Source organism: Pezoporus flaviventris, unplaced genomic scaffold (genome assembly GCF_033815535.1).
Source record: "Pezoporus flaviventris isolate CSIRO_AGI_PZ_B2104156 unplaced genomic scaffold, CSIRO_AGI_Pfla_v1 ptg000040l, whole genome shotgun sequence".
Classification (NCBI taxonomy): Eukaryota; Metazoa; Chordata; class Aves; order Psittaciformes; family Psittacidae; genus Pezoporus; species Pezoporus flaviventris.
The window spans coordinates 10,457,182-10,478,853 of record NW_026892588.1 but is presented as its reverse complement, the minus strand read 5'-3'; the positions used below and the strand labels follow the sequence as shown (position 1 = coordinate 10,478,853).

Here is a 21,672-nt window from a genome sequence, read left to right as displayed (position 1 = left end):
TCGAAGAACAAGATTCATGCAAAGATCAATTCTAGGAAGTTTTAGAGTCTGTGGGGCTATAACATGGCCAAGGAATCCAAATTGGGTTTTGGTAGCAGTAGGGAAAGTGGATGGCAGTGCTGCAAAGTCAGTCTCAAAATATTTACTGTAGGTGGGGTGTGGGACGAGAATGGAGAGGCATTGTGATATCGAAACCTTTTAATTATACTTTCTGATGCAGAAAGCTGTGTGTGCTTAGTGCAAAACACGCAGAAATAAAAAGATGGAAGTTGTGTTCAAATGAGAAAACTTGAACTGAAATGGAACTCTCTTAATCTGTAAGATAGATCTCTCTTTACTCCTTGAATCCTAATGAACTGCTGGTGGCTTTTATGTGTGGTGTTTCAGCTTTGAAGAGTTTGACAATGCAAGTGCTGAACAACATGGCTGCATTTATTGCTCTTCCTTCAATTCTGCAGAGAATTCTACAGGTGAGTTTGTGAAGAGAAGAAGCTTTTACTGTGCCACTCAGTTCTTGGGAAGAGCAATATCCAGGTCACTAAAGATCAGATTAGCTACTTGTCTAGTTCAGAGTATTTCAGTGCAAGTTGGTGAGATATAAGTTGGAAAAGCTGATAGAAAGACCTCGGAGATTGATGCTCTAAGGAGACTTGGGGGAACGCACAAACCTGTGAGAAGTTAATTGAGGTAACCTGCAAACCAAATAAAATATTATCTCAAATGTTGCAATTACTTTGAACTGAAACTCGGCAGTTTTAGGAACAAAGCCACTATGAATTTCTCAGAACTTGGAACTAAATTTGTTGCAAGTTATTTAGCTAAGGCTATGGGATGGAGAGTTTTGAGGCAAAGTTTATAGGCTTTGGAGAAAGAAATCACAACCAGGCCATTTTGATTGACAGTGCAATGTATTATTTTAGAGATGTTTGTCGGCAGCAAACATTTTATAGAAGAGCTGATTTCAAAATGGGATCTCGGGTTGAATGATCACAAGCAGATTTGATTTGTTAATTTGCAAAATAGACAAAAGATGAGGTGGGATTTAATAGCAAACCTTGAGAAATGCAGGAAACAAATTAAAAAAGTTGTCTGCATTGCAGAGTAGAATGATTGAAAGGTTGAGAAAGTGTTGAATGACTTCAGGGTTTCTATTACAGATGAGAAGAAAAAAATGTAGAAGAAGTCTTACAGGCTTCACAAGGTGAACACACAGCTCTAACAACCTATTAGTTTGATCTTAATATTATGCACAACTTTGGATTTTGGAAAAAATCACAGTTAGAGACAGTGAAACATGTTCTAAAGGAATGGATAGAAAGCATGATCAAATGAAATGTGGTTTTATCAAAGGTAGAAAGTGTCGAGCAAACTTAATGGCTCTTCAATAACTTATTTCATCTAGTTTGAACTGGGGTGTTAGATGCAGTTTCCTATTGGGCTTTGTTTGATGTCTAATGTAGGCAGGATATTATACAGAAGCTGTGAATGAATAAGTGGGGAGGTTGACAGCAAGGCTTTCCTGGGTTATGTTGAGAATTACCAGAATGGGGTGAGGGGCAAAACAGAGACCACTGTGAAGATAACACATCTGGGAGGTATTACTGGCTGTTATAAAGTGTAATTTTGCCTCTTATTCTCACTTAGGCTTCCATAAATCATAGATCAGATAACTGCACATTTTGTTTTCCCTTGTTTGGAAGCTAGGTTTGAAACACATGGTTATAATCTGTTCTCCTGTTGGGCTAACAGAAAAATGATATTCTACGAACTTGTCATCCTCTTCACATTAGGACATGGAGTCTTCCACTGAGATCTTGTCTGTGCTGGGCTCTTATCAGTCTGCTGCTTTCAGTGCTTGACACTGTCCTCAGCTTTGCAGCTGGGCAGTTTCCTTTGTTAATAAGACACACCATTCATTTAACCCTTCATTCTTGTGCTTAAATCACACATTTCATGGAATCATAAAATCAATTAGATTGGAAAAGACCTTTAAGATCATCAAGTCCAACCATTACCCAGGACTGCCAAGAGCACCACTGAACCATGTCACTAAGGGCTTCATCTACATGGTTTTTGAATGCTTCCAGGGAAGGTGACTCCACCCCTGCCCCGGGCAACCTGTTCCAATACCTGATTACCCTCTCTTTGAGGAAATTTTTCCTAATATCCAATCTAAACCTCCCCTGGCACAGGTGTGATTTCTGTTTACATCAACCTTTATATCTGTATTTCTGGGAATTCACTGCTCTAGGTCACGTTAGGTTGTGTGTTTGTAGCTGTGTTGTATTAAACTATTGCTTCAGGGCTTGGACTGGATGCCCATAGGAGTTTTTCTTTGGGTTTTATTTTGAGGCACAGCTTGGCCCTTAGAAGAATGTTGCTTGGAATTCAGCTGGGAAGATGATGTCAGAAGTGGTGATGACTGCGTCTTACTCTGAGGCCATGTCTTTGAGTGCCTAGCTCGAATGTTCAGGGGTTCTGAACCTTTGCCATGCTTGGGATCAGGAGAGAAACTCCCCCCATGTTAGGCAGCTGGGAGCACTGGATTTTTGCCTCTGTGTGTAGTGTGCCCTGAAGTCTGCTTCCTTGGATTATCTGGGAATGGCATTTAATTGCCCTGCCGGGAAGAATCACAACATGGCATGCATACATGGTGTTTCCCCAAAACACTCTGTGTCCACAGCATTCTCAGCTAGAAAGACCTTTATTTGTGTGGGTATTCCTCTTGCAGAGCTGTGTAGTTGCTCACTGAAAAAGAGTAAAATTCTGAACTCTGGTGTCAAACTGCTCTGTCTTAGCTCTGAGCAGTACACAGGGCCTTGTTCGAACTGTTATTGATGTGCCGCTTTAACTGTGACCTTAAGTAAAATTCTTAAACCAGCTCTTCTTGGCCCTGGAGACATACAGCCTTGCCCAAGCCCCCAAAGTACTTCTGTGAAACTCAGAATTATAAGCAGTGCTTTTCTAAAAATGACCTCAAAAGCTGTTCCAAGAGGTCGAGTCTTGGTGGTAGAGCATAGATGCACTGGAGCTGCAGGCCTGGAAGGTAGAGCAGCTGCCCAGGAATTAACTGGGGGATTTTTTCTAAGGTGGATGATATCAGTGAACTGAGGTAGATTATCTTGCCTTTTCTGAAAAGGAATTAAGAGTATTCCAATTTTAGTGGGCTGTTTTTCTTCCTCTTCTGCCCTTAATTCCTTACAGATTATTCCTTATGCAAATGTTAACTTTGCAACCAAAATGCTTTGCTGAAGGGCACCTTGCACAGGGCTATGAGCAGACTCCACAGCTCTCACGGAAAATAGGCAGGCTCCTCTCATCTGCCTATTACAGTGTATTGATTCAGCTTGATAGAATTGAAGTCACATGAAATAATAATTGACACAGTTATGTAGTTGCTCGTCCTTAATAAAGTTGTAAAGTTGTAAATAAGAAATCTGAAATAACCTTATTAGGGGAGATACTAGAGGAATCCTCTTGAGCATTAAGAAAAATTCCATGTCATTAAGGATGTGAATGCTGTCTGAAGAGGGCTGAAAGGTTGAGTGTTAATTCCCTTACAAAGCTGTAATCCTTCATGAATGCTTTCTAAGTAGATGCAGCTGATGCCTCCTACAAAAAAGAGAACTGGAGAAGCCAGAAACTTAAACTCTACCTGTAGGAATCCCAAAGTGGGGAAGGAAGGAAGGAATCTGTAAAAACTGTTCCAGACTGGAAGCAGTAAGATCCAGAAAGCTTTTGCTTGACTTTTTTTCCATCTCTGCTTAGGGCTCTGCCTTTTTTTTTCTTTCCAGTCCTGAAGGTCAATACTGGGAATTAGTTTTGGATACAATAGTTGCTTCTGTCCCCTTCCAGATGGGACAAGCTGCAAGTGAATGTGTTTTCTGAGTTCATAGTGCACTTATTAGCACAGTTCTGTAAGAGCGTTTGCAAAGAAAATGCTATTTCCTGGACCTGGGAAAAAATTGGGAATAAAGGAGACAGAACTGGCTAAAAGTGAATGAGCACCTCTGGCTTGCATCTGGATACCTGCCAGCTGTTCCTGATTAGTGGACTTTTCCTGGGCAGTAAGTTTGGATTTGGTTTAGCATGCTGAGAGTTGCCATGTTCCCAGGGAAATACCAGCTTGGAAGCTGTAGCTGTGATCTGTTCCTGGCTTGGTGCAACTGACTGTTACTTATGTGCCATCTCATACAGTGTATTTGGAGCGTGCATAAGTTCCAAAGGGAGACAGATTTTATAAGGTGAAATTAATGAAACATATTCCTCCACGAAAGTAATTGATCCCACAGGGTTCTTGTGAGGGTAAATTTTGTGGGGGCTGAAACCAGCAAATTGGAAGAAATCATTACAACTGCATGAACTCTGCCACTTTCACCTGGTATAAGACTTTGTTAGGCCACATGCCTCCTCTTTAGAGAAAAGTCCATTCTTTTCCTACCTGCCATTTTTTAAGTGATCATCTAGTGTGACTTGAGAAAAATGAGGAACTGAAAGTTGCTCCTCAGACTCAAGGTTCCTCCTCTGCAAAGTGGTAGGCAGCTCTCCTTCTCTCTTCTTCACAACTTCTCTTCCTCCTTTATTTCTACCCAGGCAAGAAACAAGTTGCTTTGAATGTGTCCACTTGTGGCTTGAGAAATTTGAGTATCTGTATGTAAATGGTTGCACCTGTACATTTTGTGAGTTACCTGCCTGAGTTTCCTTGGCCATATACTTGAGAGCTTTAGAAAAGTATCTGGTGAATGCAAAAATAACTTGCTCTATGTTATGAAGCATGTACGTGCTGTGTTGGATGTCCTGAGTTCCCTGTTGCCCTCCATAATTCATGTGGTGACTCAGTGTAGTGTACTTTCTATGCTGTTGCTTTTAAATTATGCATGCAGAAAGAAAACTTGGTGGTGTTTGTGTCTGTACTGTTCACCTAGTTAAACAGTAGCTTCTGCAGTATATTGAGCTCTTTTGTATATTCCAAAGCTAGAGCTGATTTTGACTCAAATGCTATTACTCAGTGTTGTTTTTATTTAGGCTTGAACATTGGCGTTTCTGCCTGTCACATTTCCTCTGAAGACTGTTGTTCAAAAATTGTGCCTTACTTTCTATTGCTGATTTGGTGATCTCTCTGGGTATCTTGCAGTGTAACTTCTATGCTACTTTAGTCATATTTGTCAACTTGCTTTTGCACTCTTTGATTCTCCTTTCTCTCCCTTGCTCTCAGTTCCAGCATGGAATAGCCTTGCTCTTTTTCTCATTCATTTCATCTAGAGCTTGTTCATCCAACTCCTTCTGTTTCTGTTTCCATTGTGTCTTCATCACTTTTCTACTCTCTCGTTAGTTTCACATCTTGCCAGTCTATTTTTGCCAGTGTCTTGCCCATTCCATCAGTCAGCTTCTTGAAAGAAGGCCTCCCCCACTATCCTTCCCTGCTTCCCAGCAGGGCAAAGTACTTTTTTTCTAGTCTAATTCAATGACTGGCTGTCAGCCTCAGGGATTTGCGTGTTACACAAAGATGAATTCCCCTGATCCTCTTTTGAGGTGTTCCTGAATAGGCTTGTTCTGATTATAGGCATGTGTGTGCCTCACTGGTGCCAGTTTGGGGTGGGGAGGACCAAGCTTTGCTTTTCTGTGCATCAGACTTTTGAGGCCACAGGGCTACACAATGTGGATCAGTACCACTGCAATAGTCAGTGGCAGATCCTGCTACTAACCTGGCACCTTTTCCATGCTGTTTATGTTAAGGACACAAAGATGGGCTGGATCCCAGCTGGTTAGCCAACAGCTTGCAGGGCATCTTCCTCAGTGAAACTGTGCAGTTTTCTAGTCCAATCATGCTGTTGCTGTAAAGGCAAATAGGAGGAAGCTGTTCCTGGCACATGCATGTTGGAAATGATACCACACTGCACATTGGTAGGGGCTGGCACTTCTGCAACTGTGTGGAGAGATTTTCAGGGTCAGTTCTGCTCAGGAGACCCTAGTGCTGGTGGCTGCTAGTGCTGGTGGACACTAGGAGCTGTTGGGAAACTCTGGCTGTGCTAGTTGCTGGGCAGAGGTATTTTCTGGCATGGTCCAGTACACCCATTAGCAGAAGCCTGCTCTCTTGTTGTGCAGTGGGGCCTGGCAGGAGGGGAGGACATTGCAGAAGTCTCTCCCTCTCCCCTCTTCCAATGCTTTGCCCGTGTGCCTGTTTGCAATGCCACCCTGGAGGGGTTAAAAAAAAAGCCAAAATGGTCACATCCTGTGATTCAACTGCTGCTTTTCATTTCTTCATGCAGGATCCAGTTTATGGAAAAGGGAAACTTGGAGAAATTCAAGGACTTGTCCTGGGAATGCTGGACACTTTTAACTATGAACAAGTAAGTTACATGCATTTTTGCTCTGTCCACTGCTGTGTACTGGGATTACTTTTAGCTATCTAGCCTTCTACTCTGTTTTCCATTTCTCTCTGCAAAGGAAAGCAAATGGATGTGAAAGTGACATGTTTGTGTGATTGGGGGAAGGGGAATGAGTTTGCATTGCTCACAAACAGATTGCAAGTGAAGGGGCTGACAAGTACATGGTGAACACCCCTGTAGTTCAGTTTTCTGTTTAATGTACTGAAAGGATAAACATCTGCTTTTTCTCCAGCTCATCCTGCAGTTAGGGATTTAGAAACTCAAGCCCAGTATGTTTTGTCTTTTTATGTGGTTTTAAATAAAAGCTTTTTTAATTGGGCTGCTTTGCCACTTCCCAACGGCAGTGCTGCACTTCCTTTGTCACCTGATGAGATTTCACCTTTGTCTCATTCCTGCCTTCCTTTGTCCAGTCTCAAATCCCAGGCAGTGTCCAAACTTCAACAGTTTTTAAAACACTCTTTCCCTATAACAGAATGTAGAGTCTTCTTCCAAACTCACCCTCCCTCATCCTGCCTACCATATGGCACTACCATCCAAGCTATGGCTCAGGCCTCCATGCAGGAGCATACAATTGAACAATAAAATGGGAAATAGCTTTACTGTGAAGGACTGAACATAAAAAGCCATTATCTCTGTTTGGGTTCTTGGTAAAGGACTGCTCTGAGCAGCATGACAGGTCTTCTGTTGTTGCCTGGCAGTTGTCTGGTACAGGCTGCTTGTACAACTGGTGCAACCTCTGTAATGTTTTCTGAGTTGCTGCGACAGAGCACTGATAGATCACAGACCAGAGCCCTAAAATGGGGGATGTAAGCAGTGGCTTACCGGGGGTGGGGGGGGTAAAGGGAGTGTCTGCTATGGAAGATGACAAAATGAGCTTACCATGTATCTCTTAATGGTCTTTGACAAAAATCAGTAGAAGACCCATTTATGACTGAAAGGGTATTGCCTCCATGCACATGTGGTAAAAGGACAATTTTGAGGACAATGGCTAGAATACATAAAGAGAAGCAATTTTGTTGGGTTGGTTTTGCTGTTAGTGATCTGCTAAGCTGCTTGTTGTGAAGAATCAATAAGTATAAAGTTTCTGCAGTCTGGAGGTGACAAAATGACCTAGTTATTCTGTATATTATCTTCCACACAGACCCTTCTAGAGACAACTACGAATCTTCTCAACCATGATCTCCACTGGTCCCTGTGTAATCTAAGAGCTTCTGTCACTAGAGGGCTTACCCCAAAGCAGGATTACTGCTGCATTTGTCTGCAGCAGTACAAAAGAAGGCAAGAAACTGCTGATGAAATCATTATTTTCAGGTAAAGTTAAGGGGTATAGGGTCACAGCTGTGATCATGTTAGTAGCTGTAAAAGACACAAACGACTACTGGTCTTTTGACTTGCACAAGTAATCCTGTGTATTCCTGTGAGCATGTATCCCTCCCTGCTCCCTTGCACTGTAAATAGGCTGGCTAATCAAACTTATCAGAGCCAGCCTTCTTTACATGCAGCCAGCTCTGTCTCTGCTGGAAAGAATTGTCTTACAATTCAGTGAGAGCTGTTCAGTAAGCTGTCAGGTTATCAGTCATCTCTCCCAGAAATACAACATGTACAATTGCAGCACCTGGGGTTCCCTTGCCTGTATTTGTACATCTTGGATCTACTGCAGGTCTGACTCTGTCCCTAGTTGGAATCTCTGATATTCCTGTCTGTGGCCAGGTGGCTGTTAAATAAGATCACTGTTACCTTGGTATTATGATCTGTGGCTGTATCAGCAAATGGACATCTACTGTTACCTTTGCAAGTCTAGAAATATTGCAGGAGGATGTGGAGGTATGAAGGGAGTGTATATACTACTGAGCTGTATTTACATATAAGCAGCCTTGTTTTCCATTGAGTATGATTTCTCTTCCACAGTGTAGAGCTGTCAGGTTGTGTCACCCTTCTTTCAAGGACCTAGCAAAACTTTTCTCTTCTACAGCTGTGGCCACTTGTACCATTCGCTGTGTCTGTTGAGTAAAGAGTGTGGGACAGTAACTAAAGGCCTGATGAGGTGGATATGCTACAAGTGCAACTCAAGTAACAAGGGAGGAAAACTGAGCGAGAACTTCTCAGAGCTAAAAAAAGGAAGTGGAGCACCCTTGGCACAGGTAAGGTTTGTGAGGCAGTTCTTCAAGTAAACATCAAGCAGTGCTTAGAGGCTTTGTCACTTCATTGTTCTGTCTGTCTTTGCTTCCAGACAAACCCATGATCAGTAACTGTCAAACAGTATCAGCAGCTAACTAGTCACATTTATGAATGTCATTTTGTTTTGGTGTGGGTATACAGAGCTGTGGAAGTAATTGATACGTGTTCATCCAGAAGGTCTGGGAACTACTAACCAGCCTGAAGGGGAGCTGGATGCTTGCAGCTGATAGCCCGCTAGATGCATCCACTGCTGCTTCTTGTTTGTGAGAGCCTGGGGTGGGCCACTGGGGACAGTTCCTTTCAAACTATTTTTAGGTGCCTTTTATATAAAACTTGTATTAAAAGCTGTCACGTTGCTTGTGGCTGGATCGTGGAGCCTCCATTCTATCTTCATGACAGATAACCTGGCTCTGGGTAAAAGATCTGGAATTGATCCCACTCATTAAGTGCTTGCACAATGTTTTAAGAAGCTTGTGTGTAAACAAGACAGATACAGCTGGATTTGGGTGAGGGAGGAGATAATTAGTTTGTGTTTATTGTCCATATTTGTGTGCAAGAATTTTTTCACCATCGCTAATGTGAAAAGAAGTCCAGTCTCAATATGAATGCTTCTGTGGTACTGTGGATTGTAAGCAAACATGGCAGGTAGCTTGTTGGGATATGTTTTAGGGGTATTGCACCATGGGGAGCTGAACCCCTTTCCCAACATTCCTGCAAAGGCAGTCACTTGTGAAGGTTTGTTCCTAAATGCCTCAAGGTACTTTATGCATTTGTCACTGCACAGATGCATGCAAAGCAGTGTTTTTCCACTTCTGAAACCAGAGTAATTCAATCTTGGAGTATGTTTTTATAGTAGTACTTTAGTTTTCTTTGAGCAGATTATTTCAATTTCTGCCAAATCAGTTCCAATCAAAAGATGGCTAACAGCATTAGTCAACTTCCATCAGCTTCTGTATTAACAAAGCCAGAAACTTCCTGCTTGAAGGGAGACTTGGGGGGAAAGTAATCTCTGAGGAACGTATGGAGCACAATGCAATCGTTGCAGTCAACTTGTGTTAGTTTCTCATATAGTGGCAGAAAGAACAGCTTTCCCAGGAGATTATAAAACCAACTGTTGTCCCAACAGCCTGCTTAGAAATGCTCGTCACTTTATGTACCGTCTTGCTACAGTGAAGTATCGATGCTGGCTCTAAAGCTCGCCAGATTCAGCAGCCCCATATTTTACCTTCTAGAGATCTCCAAAGGAATGTGTGCAAATGGGTTTGACAGACCAGGTTTAACTTCAGAAGCTAAAGGCAGAACTAAGTACTAAAACTACATTCATCGTTAAAGTGCCTGACATTTTGTACCAGTGCCTTAAAACTTGGTTATCACTGGGTTTCCCATGGGCTGGTCAGTCAGGGAACACCTGTGTCTCCCCTTTAATACCAGTCTGGACATACCCCAGAGCAGAATAAAGTGGAAAATGCTCCAGATGACACCAGAATCATTGGGACAGGGATATTATCAGTTTATTTAACTGCTCTGTCTGTAAAAGTGAGGGGCTGGTTGGGACTGCAGCATAAAGGGAGGCATGGAGAGACTGGATGGGGAAGAAAGCAGGCTACAGCACAGATCACCTAGCACTACCTAGAAAATGTCTGTGCCAGACCATCTGAGAGTGCTGGATGCTTCCCTGCTGTCTGTCATGTGCTCTTGGCAGAGAAGCCCATCGCTTCCTGCGGCACGCAGCCGACCCAGCAGAGCTTGGCTCTGTCTCAGTGGAGCCTGAACACTGCTTCAAGCCCCCCACCTCCTGATGTCCCAGATCCTCTCCAAGTTTGCGATGTTACTCATACATTATAATATTTAACTGTTGTACTTGCATGTGATTAAACTGTTGCGCAGTCAGGTCTTTAAAAAGCTCAATATATTTAGACTTGGCAATCGAGAGTAAAATCTCTAGCTTCTCCGGGAAGTTTGTTTGCTCAACAATTGCTGCTCAGTGGTGTTCATTAACCCTCTATAACAATTCAGCTGGCCAGGCAGTGATCTGCATTACAGAACAGGCCTTTCCTTCTGGGGAGGAAGTGCTGGGAATGCCAGGTGGAGGAGGTGGATGCAGTGTTGCCTGGCTGCACTGGAGATAAAAGCAGGAGGGTGAGGAGGGTCCTGTGGAGCACAGAACTGGGTGCTGGGGGAAGGCTGTTGCCTGCTGGTGTGGCAGGGTTTGGTCTTACTCAGTCTCAAATATAAGCAGAGAATAAAGCATGAAAAACAGCTGAGCCCCCATGTTTTGAAATGACACGGCTCTGTGCAGAATTAAGGCCTGTTTGAAAGGTGCATTTTCTATAGTAACCTAGTGGATGATGCAAGATACTGGAGATAGATGCAGGCAAGCAAAGGAACTGAAGGAAGGGGCTCCTTCCCCTCCCCATTTGTGTGTTCTCAACGGTCCTTAGCCTGTGTCCAAGATAGCCATGGTCGCTGGTACCACCCTAGGTGCAGAAGGGGTTTATTCCCGTTTGTCACAATGTCTGTTCAGCCTTTTGGTGCTGCAGTTCTCTGCTGAAGGGCTTCTCTGCATTGTCTCTGAACTCTGCTGGCACTGGGCAGACCAAGAGGTCTCTGTTGGTCAAGCTGTTCTTGCTTCCACAGCTGGTGTTCCTGCAAACAAGGAACAGGAAATCCCAGAGGGAGGTTACACTAACAAAGTAGTGCTTCCAGCCCTGCCTTCCCTAGACCCTGGAGAGCCAGCTCCAAAGCTTCCGGACATTCTGTGCATAGATATGTGGGGAGGGTATTCTTCTGCAAGCACTTTGAAGACCCTGAAAGCTTAGTCTGTCTGTTGGCAAAATCTAATGTGGGTTGTTTTTTTCACACACGCATATACCCCCCTTCCCCGCTAGTGAAATCTTCTGTTTAGGCATTTATTTTCTTAGCAAGCCTTGAATTAGGAATAGATTCATACTGAGAAATGCCAGTGAGCATCTGGAGTGCATTTCGTAGTACCAGTTCTGCTCTGCTGAAACAAAGACTGTCAGTTGGAATTTTGCAATGCTGTTGAGATTTGTATGTGAAACGACAGCCCAAAAGACAGTGTTTTCTCTGTCCCTGCTTTGCATGCATGACTTTTGTAGCAATTGCCTTGAAACTGGAGGAGGTGGAGAGATGGCACGAGGCAGCACTGAACCATTATTGAATCTGGTGATAGCACTTACTTAAATGGAGCATTGCTGTGATGAGTGCTTGAGACATTCTGCCCCAGTGAAGAAGAATAGAATCACACAGACTGGTTTGGGTTGGAAGGCTCATCCAGTTCCAACTCCCTGCCAAAGGCAGGGACACCTTCCACTAAAGCGGGTTGCCTCAAGCCCTGTCCAGTCTGGTCTTGAACACTTGCCAGGGATGGGGCAGCCACAGCTTCTCTGGGAAACCTGTGCCAGGGCCTCACCATCCTTATAGGGAAGAGCCTCTTCCTTATATCTTATCGAAATCTACCCTTTCTCAGCATAAAGCCATTCCCCCTTCTCCTATCACTAGGGCAAAGGGACTTTTTCTGGTTTTGCTACCAAAAGTTTGTGCTTCCTCTGTTATGCCCTAAGCGTTGCTGTCTTCCCAAGGGAAATTTTCTGGGTCTAAACTGATCATCTATTATCTTTCCTGTCCTTCCTACCTGATACCATACCATAAATGAATGTTAAAAGAAATGAAAGCATGTGTGTTTGTGGTGTGGTTTTCAAATCTGATTTAAAATGTGCAGGTTTTACGTTACAGTGTTTGAAGTTCGCTGAGGCCTGTTAAGTGAAAGCACAGTAGCTGGGCTTCTGCCTAAATACTTAAGTGAAATACTCGTGGTATCTTAGTCATTGATCTCCAAAACTAATTTGCCTCGTTTCAGTGAGCTAGTTTGTGTTTTCCGTTTATTCTGCTAGCCTATATACTAGGCATCACAGAGGCACACGGTTTTGGCTCTTGGGCCGTGAGCTCTGCAGAACATGCCATGAGCCCCTAAGCTGACATGCTCTGGTTATTCTCAGTTTGAGATTGTGCCTGAGTTCTAAGGGCACTGTTGTTAGGGCTTTCCAGATGAAGTTTAGTCCTGTCAAGTCACACCAGGATGGACAATGAATGTGATCCATAGTTAATCCACTTTGTCACACTCCACCTTTGAGCTCTGTTCTGTGCCTACCACCAGCACCCCAATTTGGGACACAGCCTTCCACCCAACCCAGAGCTTCGTGACTCACTTCTACCTGTGAGGAGCTGGTACCATGGTGCATCACTTACCTGAGATGTTAAATGTCCCGCTGCAGCATGTCTGTGCACTTTGTATTGGGTAAGAATGAAGGTTTAGGACTTCTTTTTTTGTCAGTACTTACTTTAGAGCTAGTCAAATGTTACATGACCCCTCTCAATCAGAGACGGAGCCGGTTTCACTGTTTTCAGTGCACCGGTGAACATCAGTTATAGCTTGAATCCCAGCAACAGCAAGATTTTTCCAAGGACTCTGTAACTTTTAAAATGCCCAAGTGTGATGCTTTCCCCCCCTGCCCCCCAATGGCACCAAGCCAGTAATTAGCATTTTAAACAGTTACAAGATTATGCATTCTCCTCCATAGATAATATTCCCACATCCATATTAACTGAGAAAATACTCAGTCCTTTGGCTTTGGAGGTGGCTTTGGTGGCAGACTCCTTCTTCAGCAATGCATAGGAAAATCCATGTAAGGGAGGAACTAGAGACACTTTGTACTGTTGGCTTCTCATCAGCAGAACATCTGTGCTATAAGATTTCTTGTAATGTATTGGAAAAACAAGTGATTTGGTAAGAGAAAATGGAGCGTGGGAGCCTTAACTAGAGGAGGACTGGCACCACAGCTGAAATGGAAAATAAACCACACATTTAGAAGACTCATTTCAAAATCATAATTCTCCTTTAACAGCTTTTAAATCAAAACTATTTTCTTGGACTTTTCATACTGGGGGGTGGTTAGTTAAATTTCTTGTTCAGTTGGTTTGGGTGTTTGAGGTTGGTTTGTTTGTTTTCTTTGGGTTTTGGTGCTGGTTTTGTTGCCGTTGTTGTTGGTTTGTGTTTGATTTGGTTTTTGTTTTAGAAAATCAGACCCCTTCCTTCCTATAGCAATCTGTAGCCTGGCAGAAATCTCCTTTTACTGCCTACAATTCAAAGTGTTGCCCTCTAGGACTCATGAGAGGCTAACACGATGCAGAGACAGCTGACTTTCATACTCCCTGAAGTGAAGCCCAGTGAGACTGGCTGCCCTGTGCTCCTGGGCTCACCTGGAGAAGTGCTGTGTCGTGGTTAAGAGAAAAGATGGCAAAATTTCAGTGGGTAATCCTTGCTTTACTTTGCATCTCATTTTCATCATGGTTTGATGAAAATTTCCTCCCTTTTATTGAAACATTTAATATCTAGAAGGATCTGTAGGACAGACTCATGTAAATCGGCATCAAAAGGAGTGTGACCAGCAGGTCAAGGGAGGGGATTCTCCCCTCTGCTGTGCTGAGTCACACACCACCCCCCCACCCCCCCACAGTCCTGCATCCAGCTCTGGGGACAACAACACAAGAGGGACATGGAGCTGTTGGAGTGAGTCCAGATGCCATAGAGATAGCCGTGAGGGCTGGAGCAGCTCTGCTCTGGAGGCAGGCTGAGAGAGCTGGGCTGGTTCAGCCTGGAGAAGAGAAGGCTCCTTAAGGGGAGACCTTAGAGCAGCTCCTGTGCCTAAAGGGGGCAACAAGAAACCTGGAGAGGGACTTTGGACAGGGGCCTGTAGGGACAGGACAAGGGGGAATGGCTTTAACCTGACAGGGGGGAGATTGAGATAAATGTAAGGAAGCAGTTCTTCCCTGTGAGGGTGCTGAGGCGCTGGCACAGGTGCCCAGAGAAGCTGTGGCTGCCCCATCCCTGAAGGTGTTCAAGGCCAGGTTGGATGGGTTTGATGAGCTTTAAGGTCCCTTCCAACCCAAACCATTCTGTGATACGATAAGATAGTAACAGATGCTGGGCTGCTGCAGCCTGTTGATATTCCCACTAACTGCATCAGTCCCTGTTGCCAATAGTTCTATGTAGCTTAGCACAGTGCTTGACAGTTACGTCTCTGCTCTCCAAGGAGCCAGCAGAGCTCATTGCATGTCCTCTCTGTGCAATCGCAGGCTTTCAGTCTATCTTCACAGATCTGCCTTGGAGCACAGCCGGGAAGGAAAATGTGTGACTTCCCATCTGCCAGGAGAGGCTGCTTTTCCAGACCCAGCACAGAGTGGAGAGGCCCAGTGACCTACCTGTGGTGCTGTGCTTGCTGCTGCTGCTGGAGGGGGTGATTGCTGCCCATTCCAAGCTGAGCAATAACTAAGAGGCCAAATGGTTAAGGCGATGGCAGATGACTCCTTTCTTCTGATATTCCTCTGAAGGAGGGGAGCAAAATAAGTAGAAGCTGAAGGTTTGGTTCAGTTTGTAGTACACAGTTGGGAGGGTATGAGAGGGAATTATGGCTGTTTCAGTAGTGTTTGCTGTAGCTGAGGGTGTCACTGGCTGTTTCGGAGGGCAGCTTTCAGGAATGCAGGTGGCAGATGAGCATCTGTCTCTTGTAAATACCTAAAATGGAAAGCTGCAGTTTCCATGTCCCACCTTCTTACCCATTCCTTTACTCTCACGTGGCACAATGAAAATGGCATCCTGTATGGGAGTTGAGTGTAGACAGGCTTGGGCAGCTGCAGCTGAGCTCCCAAGGCCAGAGTTGTTTGTAAGCATGTTGTAAACTTCCCTGTTAAACAGCAATAGCAGGTTGCTACACAGGTGTCAGGAGCTATGAAGGGAACTGATAGAAGAGGTGTCCACTTGGATTTTCTATAAGGTTTGGGGTCATGTTATCAGTAAACCTCTGGCAGGAGCGGTCACTAATCCTTTGTACACCAAGTAGGGCTTTGTCCTTTATGTCTTTGCCTTCTCTTTCCCTCCCCAGTCTCATGCCATTGAGAGAACTCTGCACCTCTTGTCTTCTGTGGTTGGCTCTTGTGGGATGCTGTACAGCAGCCTCTTAGCTCACATTTAGAAAATGAATTATTTGCCTTCATTCATGGCACTCTGTCCTCTTGGGTTCCGGCACTGAATTGAGATCAGTCTGTTGCACTTCATCTTTATGTAATGGTTAATCCATGTGCCATGCTGCCCTTGAAGCCTGCTACATTACAAATAAGAATCTCATCTGCTGGGCCATGCTGTCTGTCCAGTGAGATGTGTGTTTTCTGTTGGATTAATTAATCCTGAGCAGTGTTACTGCTCTTTTGGCTGAAGGCATCAGCGGGAGTCCAAAGGAATATTCCAACAGTGCCCGCTGCAGGCGTGAGCTGCTGAACAGCCTAGCAGAGGGAGAATGGAGGTATGCCAGTGTGCTTCTGGTATTTAATACAGACAGTTCTTCCTCTCTCCTCGGTCACTGCAGTATCTCATGTTGCAGCAGCAGCGAGTTTATTAAACCACAAAGAATCCTGTCCTATCCTTTGCCTTGAGTAGGAGGTTTGCTCCTGAAGTTTAGCTAAGTTCAAGTAGAAATAAGAGACATCTGCTTTCCTGTTCTGCTGCCATAGACATCAGAGGACAGAGCTGTAGCACGGGCCTGTGTGACAGTGCTGCTGCTGCAGTGCTGAGGGAAGGCTTTGGCAAGTCAGTGCCAAAGAGGGCACTGCCCAGAGGGACTTGCAAGACTTCCTACCTCCAGTCAGCATCTGTCCCGCAGCAGTGGTGCTTTATGCTGCAGTAGCTCTGCAGAGGTCTGCAGCAGGCAGCTTGTGCCCTGCAAGGGGTGTCCTGAGGTTTTGCCAAACTCCAGTAACAATTCTGTAACTTCAGTGTCATTCTAGTGACTTTGGGTCAGAGCAGCTACCTGCCTTGCTCTCTTTTTAGTTGACTGCTCCATGTTCTTGGGGGCACCATGAAAACAGCAGGTCCTTTTTCTGTGAAAAAGAGGTAGATATACTTGGGTTTACATGAATTGGCTTATTAAAAATCTGAACTGAGGTACCTTTTTGTAAGGCTACTTGAGCCATGATGGAATAGGTGTCCAACCACAGGGGAGGAATGGCAAAAGGTGGACTTGGCATCTGTTGCCTATGGATTTGGCTCTGTAAATGAGGGAGGTGGATTTTAGTTTTATTCCCGGGAATCCCAAAACCTTCCCCAGGACTTCTGGCTGCATCCACACCATGTTCTGGAGCTGCCTCCAGGGTAATGTGATGCTCTGATGCTCTGATTCTCTAATTGATGTAACAGTATCTTTTGTGGAAGGTGTGGCTCTGGAAGGCAGCGCTTGGATGGGTCTCTTGGTATGACTGTTAATGGTGCCTCTGCTTACAACTGCTGTATAATCTGCTTTGCTTAGGCACTAGCTGGTGATGGATTTTGTAGCTGTTAAATTACAGATAATTGTAGGCTTAGGAGGGCTGTGTGGTGACTATCTGAAGGAGGTGGAATGCGTGCAAGCAAAATGTGCAATGGAGATTAGCATTATAGTGGTGGGATCTGTGAGAACTGTAAAACACAAAGGAACCTTTCTTCTCCTTGCTGGCCCAGATCCTCAAGGGGATAAATTGCATCCCTTGGGTTCTGAATCTAGCCTGAGCCCTTTCTGAAGGGTTTGGCTGGAAATGGCTTGGAGGTGCTGAACCACTTGGTACTGATGTAGACACTGACGAGCTGGCTGGCCCTGCAGCAGCACTGGAGGCATAAGCTGTGTTGCGGGGTGAGTGAGCTGAGTAGGTTCCACTAATGCCTGACTCCTGATGCTGGACTCCAGGAGCCTCCCTGTAGCTCTTGAATGAAAACATGCCTTTAGTGACACAGTTAAAAAAAGGAAAAGGCCTGACAGCACTTGTTTCCATGACAACAGAAAGAATTGCCTGCGATATTTCAGCTCATCAGCCTGGAGAACAGTCTGATTGATAGTTACATATGTGTGGTAAAGAGATAGCAGAAGAGGGGAGGCCAATTACATTGCATTTTCCTTGTCCTTGAATGCCTGTGGTCCCAGTAACTCTTTTATTCCCTCTTTGCTTTTTGTTGTTCTTTTCCAAGTGAGACTGACCTGCCTGTCCCTTGGGAAGTCCCTTTAAAACCTGGCAGCTGCAGATACGTGACCCCCGCTGTCACAGGCTCTCTGGTTCAAAGCCGATGCCATATGTGCAGGGAATATGGACATTGGTTGCTTGATTGGTGATTAGCAAATAGCTATTTACATGTATAAAGAATATCTCAGAGGGGGAAGAAGTGAGGCTGAGCAGGTGCTTCCAACATAATGATTGCACTTAACACATTCCCCTCAGACCTATGAACGCCTCAAAGGCAAGATGCACGTGGCTTCAGGAGAGTTAATGGAATGATTCAGGTTTCAGGACAGCCATTGTGGGTTCGGTGCCTCTTCCCCCAGAGCATTCCTGGGCTCACCAGCTCTGAGCCACCTCTGGGACATTCACATGATGGAGAGGTGAGTGGCCAGGTTCTGTCCTGGCTGTGCTTTGCTTGGAGCTGAGTACGAAGGGGAGCATGTGATGGAGGATCTCTGGCAAAGCATTGTTCCTTCTTCCACCAGAACTTATCCACTGCAGACTGCAGCTTCTCACCCTCTTTGGGCAGGGCTGCTTGGTTCTGCTTGGGACATAGGGTGCTTCTCACCATGGGGTGAGTACCTTAAAGCTGTACCTTAGTACCCTGGGCTTTGGGTAACTATTGGGTGTACTTTCTAGGGTGTGTACTGAATCTTGCTGGCTCTTACGAAGAGCTGATGGTGAGCTCTTCCAGAGGAGCTTGGGAGCCAGTGTGCCGTGCCCTGAAGAGCATCATATCACTACAGCATGTGCTGATTTCCCCAGATAGGACTGGGAGTCATCTTCGCAGAGCTTTGGAACGTGCTCTTTAAACGCCCGGTAATGGATGAGAAGTAGAAAGCAAATGAATGTGCTGCAACCCTAGAGAACACCATCCCTGGGAGAAGGGCCTGGCTGCTGGTAGGAGCCAAGGAGCTTGTTCCTGACTGGGAATGGTCCCAACTCCTGGCTTAGGCAGAACAGTGAAGCCCTCTCTGCCTTCCTGGGATCAGGAATTCAGCCATCATTGCAGTTATCACCTTCCTTGAAGGCAGTGATACAAGTTCTTCATGTTGGGCTTGATCCAGTGCCAAGGAGACTTTAAAGTAAATGCAGCTTCAGTCAGTACGCACTGGTAGGACTGCAGCATCTTGAGATAATAGCCCTTGGGAAATATATTTTGGGGAAAATATTTGAGAATGAACATTGAATGTTCCCTTAAAAATAGATCGCCAGAGACAACAGATGCCAGATTGCTGCTCATGAGGGAGGCTGTTCTCCTTGGCTTCTGTTGTAGTTTCTTGATGATGCTTTTGCTTTGGAATATGAGCAGAAACATTCAAAATAGAAACATTGTGATGTGATAAAATGGAACAAACCTACAAGGATCCGTGATGCTCTGTCACCTCCCCCTGGGATATGTTAATGATGCCTTTTAAAGCAGCTTGAGTATGTATGCAGCCCTCCTTGCGTTAATGCTCTTGTTGCAGGCTGTGGTCCCCCTGTTTGCAGTTCTGCCTTGGCACTGCTGGGAGATGCTTGCCCTTGTACCCAGCAAATGCTGGCGTTGCTGGGCAGTACCATGATGTCCTTTGTGTCCAGTTCCTCAGGGGATGTGGCTGCCGCTGATGCACAGGCTGCCTTGTCTCCTCGCCCCCTTCCCACCCTTTGTTTCCTACCTTTTAGGCTGCAACATCCTACTAAGGTTAAAAATGGACCTTAGAAGAGATACCATTAGTAGATACTAGTCATTGGCACAGTAATCCTTCCCCATAATAGCCATGCACAGCCTGTGCCTGATCACAGTGTGTCATGACCCAGCAGGGAGGCTGAGCTGGGCTGGGGGAGACTATCAGATGACAAGAAAGGGCTGGGGGGAGCTGGTGCTGCCTGGGGAAAAGCCCAGGAGAGGCTGCCCATCTGCAGACCCATTACTTCTCTCCCCAGCTGGCTGTGGGGGAGTTTTCCCGTCCCATTTCTTTCTCTCTTTTTCCATCTCTCCTTTTCCTTTCTTTTTTGTCTTCCTTTCCTCAAAGGTAACCGAGTTCTGTTTGTCTGCCATCAGCTACAGACCTCAACAAGAAGTCATTGTGGATGTAAGCGTATCTCTGTTCTTTGAGCAAGAATAGGGTATTTTTTTCCCAGACAGTGGCTTCAAGCCAGAGGAGGGTGGCTATGAAAGCCCCCCTGAACAGGCTGCAGACCGGCTGCTCCAGGCCCAAGCATGGGAGCAGGGATGAATTTCTGTGTGTAGTAACTTGGCATCTCGTTGTGTGTTATTTCTGTAACCTCTTCCCTCTCTTTTATCAGACAAGTTCAGAGTCCCTGTTGGATCCTCAGCAAATCCAAGCTTTTGACCAGCTCTGCCGACTCAACCGAGGAACCTCCAGGGTACGTACCCGCCTGTCTTCCGTTGGGTTTCAACTGGGAAAGGGTATTTTGCTTGTTGTCAAGCCCGGTACTAACACTTGTGCTACAAAGCAGCATGGGCTTTGGCTTCTCTCTTGGGTTTCGTTTAGTGCTATAGTGCTGGCAGTTTGCTGTGCCGGGAGCTGGCTGTTGCACATCCCAAGGCAGTCACGCTGCCTCTGACAGAGCTGGGGAATCCACTGGCAGTGAAGCCATGGAAATGCCTCAGGCTTCGGGGCTGGGCCTGACAAACGGCGTGAAGTTTCTTAAATCCGCTTAGATTTGCAGATAACCTCCTCTCCAGCCACTGGCTCCTTCCATCACCCAGGTTCCCTCCTCCTGCCCCCCGTGTTGTCTCAAGGGAAGTGCAGCTCCCCCTGTCCCCTGCATTTTCCTTGTGCCTCCTGCCTGTTGTGGCTGCAGCTGTTGGTATTTTATTTCCAGCTCTTTCTGGGATTGTTTTCAATTAGGTAACGTTAAAACAACCTTCAGGTTGTTTTGAAGTTGTCCTGCATGGAGTTCTGCAGGGTTACTACGTACCATATATACCCTGTGCCCTTTTCTCTGCAGATGTTAAGGTTTTGTGGTTGCACGAGTGCTGCCGTGCAGTGGGTGATGTATATGGGTTTTGCCTTGCAGCTGGCTCTCCTGACAGAGCTGTCCCGTGGCCACAGCAGTGAGAAGCACGGGCTGCTCAGCATCTCCCACGGTGACCCAACCACCAGCAGTGTCTTCCAGAACGAGAACTTCCAACTCCATCTGGCTCCCCCTCCGCTGGCTGAAGACTAACACTGCTGCCCCCAGCCCCAGCAAGGCTATGGTTGGTTTCAGGTCTTGGTGCTGGGAAGCTTTTCCATCACAACGCTGGACTTTCCACCCTCTCCCACCTTTCCTAGGACCCTCTGTGCTGTGTGGAGTCTTGCTGGGCTCTGGTGGGTTTGTGGGTGCCTGAGGCAGCCCTGGGGGGAACTCTGGGGGCAAAACCAAGTGTGCCAAAGCACCGTGCAGTGCTGGGCTACCTGCACTGACCCAGAGGCTCATGGCAGCGGTGGCAACTTGGCCAAGTAACTGAGCCAGCTCCACTCCACTGGAGGAGCGTGGCCTGTCCTAAGCCCAGAGCCCGTGTTCCACGGTGCTGTGTGGTTTCTGTGGATGGGTACTGTACCTGAGGTTTAATTGTAGTACTTGTAAAAGCAGCTGTTTTGGCAAGGCCTGACTCACTGTCTCATGGTAGCAGTCAGGGGTCTGAGGGCACAGAACAGGCAGATGGGAAAAGGCTGAAGAACACAGAGAATGTGTGAGCAAACAACCTGCACGTGGCGTGTACCTACAAACATCCATTAAAAGTCCCTTGGTTGAACTTTCTTGTGTGAACTGTGCCCCAGGGAGTGGGTGAGGGCTGTGCTCTGGCAGTGCTGCTGGCTCCCGTTTTTTTAGTGCAGTTGCTGCTGAACTCTGATAGAGAAAGATGCACCACCTTTGTCACGCTGCTCACACAGCTGCAACCTAATAGCAGTGGTGTTTCTATGCTATATCACCTCCTGCCCCAGCCATGTGTGTTATTGGTCTGGTGATCATTATCTTTCCTGTCCCCTTGTTCACTTGGATGTTTCAGGGT

The 21,672-nt window shown here is 45.7% G+C and overlaps 1 protein-coding gene across 2 annotated transcripts in view; it reads left to right on the top strand.

Moving 5' to 3' along the window:
* Positions 1 to 21,363, top strand: part of VPS8 (VPS8 subunit of CORVET complex) — a 74,245-nt gene extending 52,882 nt beyond the window's left edge. For both annotated transcript variants that reach the window (XM_061465251.1, XM_061465252.1), the window contains 6 exons: positions 388 to 470; positions 6,270 to 6,350; positions 7,531 to 7,700; positions 8,362 to 8,530; positions 19,956 to 20,036; positions 20,694 to 21,363. In XM_061465251.1, coding sequence (XP_061321235.1) covers positions 388 to 470; positions 6,270 to 6,350; positions 7,531 to 7,700; positions 8,362 to 8,530; positions 19,956 to 20,036; positions 20,694 to 20,843 — 734 coding nt within the window. In that variant the 3' untranslated portion in view covers positions 20,844 to 21,363. The remainder of the gene's footprint in view (positions 1 to 387; positions 471 to 6,269; positions 6,351 to 7,530; positions 7,701 to 8,361; positions 8,531 to 19,955; positions 20,037 to 20,693) is intronic.
* Positions 21,364 to 21,672: the final 309 nt, after the last annotated feature.